The sequence below is a fragment of the Anopheles nili genome, chromosome 2 (assembly GCF_943737925.1).
Source record: "Anopheles nili chromosome 2, idAnoNiliSN_F5_01, whole genome shotgun sequence".
In the NCBI taxonomy this organism is placed as follows: domain Eukaryota; kingdom Metazoa; phylum Arthropoda; class Insecta; order Diptera; family Culicidae; genus Anopheles; species Anopheles nili.
This window is the reverse complement of record NC_071291.1, coordinates 2,176,047-2,182,601: the sequence shown is the minus strand read 5'-3', so window position 1 is coordinate 2,182,601 and position 6,555 is coordinate 2,176,047. Positions and strand designations below refer to the sequence as shown.

Below are 6,555 nucleotides of genomic sequence, written 5' to 3'. Positions count from 1 at the left end.
ATTGTCATCTTAGTTGATAACTTAACTAGGTTCCCTGCTCCTTGGAGTGTCTACGCTAGAGAGTGGCTCTGAGCCGTTCCAACCAACGTTGGCAACCAATAAATCGTGATAAACTTTTACTTCTTATTATGAACGTTATAAATTGCTAATAATCAACATATAGGATCAAGCTGGACATGTTGCAAACGAAACATTGTATGCTTATTCAGATAGTGATAATATAATATGATAATTTTTTGAAATTTTTACATTATGGTAAATAGTTGTAAGTTTTATAGCAACACTCTGTGACCTTTTTTGACATTCAGAACGTCAAATGTCAAATTAGCTTTCGTGTGCGAGTGTTTAGTTGGGGTGAAATTATCGAGCAGCTGCGGACGCGGTAAAAATATTATTTTACCTTTCCTGCATTAAAAGTAAATTGCGCTGTTTTTCCGCTTATAGATCATAAGTATATACCAATATTGTGTAGATTACTATTATGTTGATTGTGAATGTGATATCTGTCCGGCTTGATGAGTCACGAACTCCATTCTTACATTTGTTTGGATACGATTGCTTCACGTCTTATATTTTCCTTTGCTTAAAAACAGCAGTTATATCTAAAGCGATATATTAGCGTTTGTGATTGTAATCTGAAGCTGTAATGTCGCATTTCTTAAAATTCTAGTCTAGTCGATGTTGTAACTTTTGGTTTTTTGCCATTTTTCATGTGTTGTTTATAGTTTATTTCTAGGTTATGTTACATCAACATGGACTAAACGACCACAGAGGATTTCATTAATCAAAACAATTAGAGGAATTAATAAGACACAATAATAGCGTCGGGAAAACTACGATGGCTCCAACGGTGCAAAACGGAGCAAACGGGGTCGATAAAAGGCCCGTTCGACAACAAGAACGCAGGTATGTTAGGAGTTTTAGCTCAACTCACCACACAGCAGGGAGTCCACTTATTGTATAATGGCTTGCATTTGGGTGATTTTCCATGTAGGTCAGAGCTGATATCTCGTGTGAAGTATTGCAACACACTCCCAGATATTCCTTTCGATTTGAAGTTCATCACTTACCCGTTCGAAAATGACCGGTTCATCCAATACAATCCAACCTCGTTGGAGCGTAACTATCGCTACGAGGTGCTTACCGAGCATGATCTGGGCGTCACGATCGATTTGATCAATCGTGATCTGTATCAAATTGATCATACTGCCCAGCTGGACCCAGCAGACGAAAAGTTGCTCGAGGAAGACATTCATACTCCGCAAGATTCGATGCGAAGCAGCCGACATGCAAAGAGCGTGTCTTGGTTGCGCAAGTCGGAATATATTTCCACCGAACAAACGCGCTTCAATCCACAAACGATGGAAAAAGTTGAGGCAAAAGTTGGTTTCAATGTCAAGAAAAGTTTGCGTGAAGAAACACTCTACATGGATCGTGAGGCGCAAATTAAAGCGATCGAGAAAACATTCGAAGACAACACGAAAACGATCACTACGCACTACAGCAAGCCAGGAGTTACGCCGGTGGAAGTCATGCCAGTCTTTCCGGACTTTGCAAACTGGAAGTATCCGTGCGCTCAGGTCATTTTCGATTCTGATCCGGCTCCAAGTGGCAAAAATATACCGGCCCAAATCGAGGAAATGTCTCAGGCCATGATCCGAGGTGTGATGGATGAGAGTGGTGAGCAGTTTGTGGCCTACTTCTTGCCAACCGAGGACACCCTCGAGAAGCGTCGACGCGATTTGGTCAATGAGACGTTGTACGAGGACGACGAAGAGTACGAGTACAAGATGGCACGCGAGTACAACTGGAACGTCAAGAGCAAGGCCTCCAAGGGTTACGAAGAAAATTATTATCTCGTGCTGCGCCAGGACGGAATTTATTACAACGAATTGGAGACTAGAGTACGATTGAGTAAGCGACGTCAGAAAAACGCTCAGCAGCAAAGTAACACGAAGTTGGTGGTAAAGCACCGGCCTCTGAATGCATCCGAACACCGCATGCAACGCTATCGCGAGCGACAGCTCGAACCTCCGGGTGAAGAGGATGAAGAAGATATTGAAGAGGAGGAGGAAGAGGAAGAAGATGAAGAAGACATGCAAGGAAGCCAGACACAGACAGGTGACGGTAAAGAAAATGACGAAGAAAAGGCAAATCGTGAGGATCGGAGAAGTCGTTCTCGATCCAGATCCCAGGTATCGAAACGGTCGGGCTCGTCTCAGTCTAGATCGAGGTCTAGGTAAACGATTTTCATTTACATTTTCTTAACACCTGCATGTTTTTTTCACATGGTATACTAAACATTCTGTTTATTACTATTTCTCAGATCGGGCACAAGATCACAGTCGAGATCGGTGTCCAGAAGCCGTAGTCGTTCGAAATCAGACAGCCGCAGTCGAAGCGGATCTGGAAGCCGTAGTCGCAGTGGATCCAGAAGTCGTTCGCCCACGCGCAGTCGAAGCCGCAGTGGATCTCGGTCCCGTTCGCGATCCCGCTCGGGCTCCGGCCGGGGATCTGCATCACGCTCTCGATCTCGTTCCGTATCGCGTTCCCGTTCACGATCCCGGTCGGGATCTGGTTCTCGTTCGGGGTCCGGTTCTCGCAGCCGTTCTGGTACACCCAACAACAGAGGTTCTCGAAGTGGATCCGCCAGCCATTCTGGTAGTGATTCCGACTAAATTTCTACCATCAACGTTTCTATACTCGATGAATAAACGAGCATTTTGTTTCTATGACCCAGAAAACGAAGCCTTTGACATTGACGTTGTGTAGCCTGTTGCCCTAGTAACGGCATCAAATCATAACAAAATAGAGGTTGCATTTAGAAGTTCGTTTTCTTCTCATAAGACTTGATTAATTGTACATTATACGGTGATCGCAATGAATCAAAAACCAATTTGGGAAGATAGAGAAGTTAAATTCGACATATCCTCTATGTAAGTAGGCTTGAAGGTTGATTGATGCTAAACCAAACTAATACTACGACGGGGCTTAGTTATAAAACAATCCGCAGTGGCGAGGTCATTCTCGATGTGTTGGATTCCGTTGAAGATACCAAAGGAAACAGAGGTGATTGTGGGCGAATTCTGGCTACCAATTTGCGCGTCATATGGTACTCGGTGACTTCCCATCGATTTAGCTTGTCCATCGGATACTCCTGTATACTGACAATGAACACCAAAACGGTCGTATCGAAGCTCCGAGGTACCACTCAAGCTTTGTACATACTCTGTGTGGGATCAAATTCGCGTTTTGAGTTTATCTTTACGAATCTAATGGCAATGAATTCGAAGCACTTTGCCTCTATTTTCGACATATATCGTCTCTACCAGGGTTCGACCATATATCGAGAACTGAAGCTGCGCTCCTCAATAGTGATGTCAGGTCAGCTGCAGGTTCAACCACAAGAACAGATCTTCAACACCATCAACGGCGTCTGGAACCTTTCGAGTGACCAAGGGAATCTCGGTATACTGATCATCAGTAATGTTCGAATAGTGTGGTACGCCGAAATGAATAATAGCTTCAACATATCCCTGCCGTACATGCAGATAGGAAGTTTGCGCATCCGTGAATCAAAATACGGACAAGCCCTAGTGATCCAGACCCTCGAAACGGGCGGTTCGTATGTCCTGGGCTTTCGTATAGATCCCCCAGAACGTTTGCGAGACGTATACAAAGAGTTGCTTTCATTGCACAGTGTATACACCGAGACCCCTGTGTTCGGAGTGTTTTATAAAGCTCCGGCCGATGTAGCTCGTCCAGCGACAGAATTGAACGATGATATCGAGGAACTTGATTCTACTGTTGGAAGCGAGATCAATTCCAAGTTTACTGCCTACCTGGCCGATACGAACGCATGTGACGCACCGGGGACTAAACGAAAACCTTTCTATTGCAAAGAACTTGGTTTTGCGATGGAGTCTCTTAAGGATGGCTACACTATTAAAGATTTGTGGGATGTACTGCCTTCCCAGTAGAAAACGTAATTTGCATTCTGCAGTCTTGCAACTCGCACCAGCCTGAAAACCAGTGCTGAAATTAACGAGCACGATTTCGCTACAATGAAATTCAAATAAAAATGCTCATGTCAAAGTTGACATTTGATGAACAGAAGTGCACGCTGTGAGCGGTGGTTCAGCCGGTTTACTTCCTAGCGGAGAGTTTTACAAAATTCCGTACGTCTTAAATGATTCGTATTCTTAACCAACAAAGAAGAAAACAACACTTGTTCTGTAAGCATTGAATCTACGTAGGTCGCGAGGTGAAAGTTGACTATCAAACCTTTGACAACTTTTAAGGACATCCTGCTTCGGCAAATATTAAAAACCTTCAACGCTTGTTCTACGAACGAAACAAAACTGTGTTGCGATGGGCTTAAACGACGCTGTTAATTACGTTCTCTTCAACAACCCTGTATCGAACAGTATGTGGTCAATGGCTTCACATGGAGCGAGGATCGTGGTATGTATTGCATGTTTCACTATGTCCTGTAAATATTCTGTTCGGTTATGGTGTTCCGCACGAAACGGAAATAAAATATCCACTTGTTCTCCAATCTAGGGACTCAAGCCAAAGGCCATTGCGCAAACTGCGGTAACCCATTCCTCCAGCGCGGTCCAGCAAGTTTTGCCTCCATTGTGGAAAATTTTGGGCCATAACCGATACGTGCTGAAACTGGCCGGTTTCAGTGGAGCTATGGCTGTAATATTGGGCGCGTACGGTGCCCACTATCATTTCATTCCCAACGATGACGTTAAGGAACGTGATCCGAAGCAAATTTTCGAAATGACCAACCGCTACCACTTCATCCATTCCTTGGCGTTGCTGGCGGCCCCTCTTGCCAGACGTCCGGTATTGGTAAGAAGCAGTATGGCGCATCTAGCGGAAAAAGAAAGGAAAATAATTTTTCTACATGCTCTATTCCTCAGACGGCGACACTAATGGGACTCGGAATGACGTTATTCTGCGGCTCTTGCTACTATGTCGCGTTCAGTAACGATCGTCGCGTTGTGAAACTAACGCCGATGGGTGGTTTTTTGCTCATCTTCGGATGGCTTTCGTTTGTTTTGTAAGAACTTCCCAGCTCATAAGAATAACACAAAATTAGTAATAAAACTTTGGGTTATAATTTACTTATTTCATGTTGACTGTAAAATTTTGTTTGGTACACAATAAATCTATTGCAAGTTCGTTCTTTTTAAAGCGTTATTACTCTTGGGTTCAATCGACACCGATCAATAACGTACTGCGGCATGCAGAATGTGGGATTAACCGGCTTCAATCGTTTATCACCGAGCAATGAGAGCGCGCCCAACCCAAAGAGCGTGTGGAAAATATCTGGTAGATTTCCGGTTCGATCGGCAAACCCACCAGTTTCGGCGTCCTGGCAGGAGAGAATGAAATTTTCCAACTTTTCCGCACTGATCCAATGCAACCGTCCGATGATCGTCAAGGAAGCCAACACCCACCAGGAATAGCACACGTCTGGTAGTTTCTCGGGTCGCCCGTTTAGACCGCCACTAGGAAGCTGTCGTTCGCATAACCACCATGCCAGGCGTTCGCAATCCAGTCGGTGCAGCTGATCCGTTATCGATAGGAACCCGACACAGCAATAAATAAGCCCGGCGTGACTTTCGGCATTGGGTTTCGAACCAAAGCCTCCGTCTGAATTGCAGCATGACATTACAAAGTTGACGGCTTTATCCACATCCATTACGTCCATTCGGCCCTGGAATGTAATTGGTAATAATTTAGATACAGGAAAAATGTATTAGCGAGCCCAAAGCACTTACGATCAAGCTCAAAATAGCAACTGCGCAAAATGAGAACCGTGTGTCCACTTCTCCCCACTTATCTCCAAAGAAGCTTCCATCTAATTGTTGCAGTGAGGCCACATATTTTGCCACCATATCCACATCGATGGCATCCAGGCAATCATAAATGATCAGAATTTGAACGGCACTGAGCGTGTACAGCATGTGTGGATCGTGACCTTCACATGCGGATATACCACCCGTTACCGGACATTGACATTTTTTCACGAAATCTATGATTAGCTGCTTATCCAGTCGATCCAGTTCGTTCATAAGATCTAAACCCGTCACACCCCAGTAGATGCCGGACATTCGAAGGAATTCGGTCATGCAATACTCCTACATCGAGTAGAAAACGGAATATCAGCGATGGATAATGATAGGAACAAAGGGATACTCACATAATCGTTCTTGTCGTTGCCATGATTTGCTATGTAATCGATGTGCTTATTAAAGTACAATTCCCTTGAATCATCGGCTATCCTCACATCATTCGAAACGAAGGCCTGTAAATAAAGGGCATAGTAATGGAGGAAAGTTGGAAAAGAAAATATTTTCCCCTTGGTTGTAGCGTACCATTTTGTGAGAAAAATTGCTTTCAGGTGTGTTGCCTAGAAAACCAGTGACGAGCTCAATCTGGTGTGAGATTCTCTGCACGATACAATAGATGGCGAATGACCTTAGAATAACAAATAAATGTCAAATTCATAAGCACTCGATTTACGTCGCTTTTAACTGA

At 44.1% G+C, this 6,555-nt stretch overlaps 4 protein-coding genes across 4 annotated transcripts; 3 read left to right on the top strand and 1 right to left on the bottom strand.

The window, feature by feature from the left end:
* Positions 1-771: 771 nt before the first annotated feature.
* Positions 772-2,738, top strand: LOC128730477 (RNA polymerase II-associated factor 1 homolog). Its single transcript, XM_053823525.1, has 3 exons — positions 772-906; positions 995-2,239; positions 2,327-2,738. The coding sequence occupies exons 1-3, from the start codon at positions 839-841 to the stop codon at positions 2,676-2,678; spliced, it is 1,665 nt and encodes a 554-aa protein (XP_053679500.1). The 5' UTR covers positions 772-838; the 3' UTR covers positions 2,679-2,738.
* A 142-nt stretch (positions 2,739-2,880) lies between these two features.
* On the top strand, positions 2,881-3,989 carry LOC128730478 (Bardet-Biedl syndrome 5 protein homolog). The gene is given in 2 exon segments (XM_053823526.1): positions 2,881-2,936; positions 2,996-3,989. Coding segments are annotated over 2 exon segments (1,050 nt in total).
* A 152-nt stretch (positions 3,990-4,141) lies between these two features.
* LOC128721080 (transmembrane protein 256 homolog) lies at positions 4,142-5,139 on the top strand. The gene is made up of 4 exons (XM_053814833.1): positions 4,142-4,235; positions 4,302-4,464; positions 4,564-4,860; positions 4,932-5,139. The coding sequence occupies exons 2-4, from the start codon at positions 4,372-4,374 to the stop codon at positions 5,073-5,075; spliced, it is 534 nt and encodes a 177-aa protein (XP_053670808.1). The 5' UTR covers positions 4,142-4,235; positions 4,302-4,371; the 3' UTR covers positions 5,076-5,139.
* Positions 5,125-6,461, bottom strand: LOC128720982 (geranylgeranyl transferase type-2 subunit beta). Its single transcript, XM_053814720.1, has 4 exons — positions 6,393-6,461; positions 6,218-6,322; positions 5,796-6,155; positions 5,125-5,731 (listed from the first exon to the last, which is right to left on the bottom strand). Exons 1-4 carry the CDS (start codon positions 6,393-6,395, stop codon positions 5,201-5,203), a joined length of 999 nt encoding a protein of 332 aa, XP_053670695.1. The 5' UTR covers positions 6,396-6,461; the 3' UTR covers positions 5,125-5,200.
* Positions 6,462-6,555: the final 94 nt, after the last annotated feature.

What these genes read in the sequence shown, in the direction of transcription:
- LOC128730477 (XM_053823525.1), top strand. Translation starts at nt 839, where the DNA reads ATGGCTCCAACGGTGCAAAACGGAGCAAACGGGGTCGATAAAAGGCCC. An exon ending in GTTCGACAACAAGAACGCAG is followed by an intron (nt 907 to 994) that starts GTATGTTAGGAG and finishes TTTTCCATGTAG; the next exon opens with GTCAGAGCTGATATCTCGTG. An exon ending in CAGTCTAGATCGAGGTCTAG is followed by an intron (nt 2,240 to 2,326) that starts GTAAACGATTTT and finishes ACTATTTCTCAG; the next exon opens with ATCGGGCACAAGATCACAGT.
- LOC128721080 (XM_053814833.1), top strand. Translation starts at nt 4,372, where the DNA reads ATGGGCTTAAACGACGCTGTTAATTACGTTCTCTTCAACAACCCTGTA. An exon ending in CACATGGAGCGAGGATCGTG is followed by an intron (nt 4,465 to 4,563) that starts GTATGTATTGCA and finishes TCTCCAATCTAG; the next exon opens with GGACTCAAGCCAAAGGCCAT. An exon ending in TTGCCAGACGTCCGGTATTG is followed by an intron (nt 4,861 to 4,931) that starts GTAAGAAGCAGT and finishes TCTATTCCTCAG; the next exon opens with ACGGCGACACTAATGGGACT.
- LOC128720982 (XM_053814720.1), bottom strand. An exon ending in GCAACGACAAGAACGATTAT is followed by an intron (nt 6,156 to 6,217) that starts GTGAGTATCCCT and finishes TACTCGATGTAG; the next exon opens with GAGTATTGCATGACCGAATT. An exon ending in TTGCTATTTTGAGCTTGATC is followed by an intron (nt 5,732 to 5,795) that starts GTAAGTGCTTTG and finishes ATTACATTCCAG; the next exon opens with GGCCGAATGGACGTAATGGA.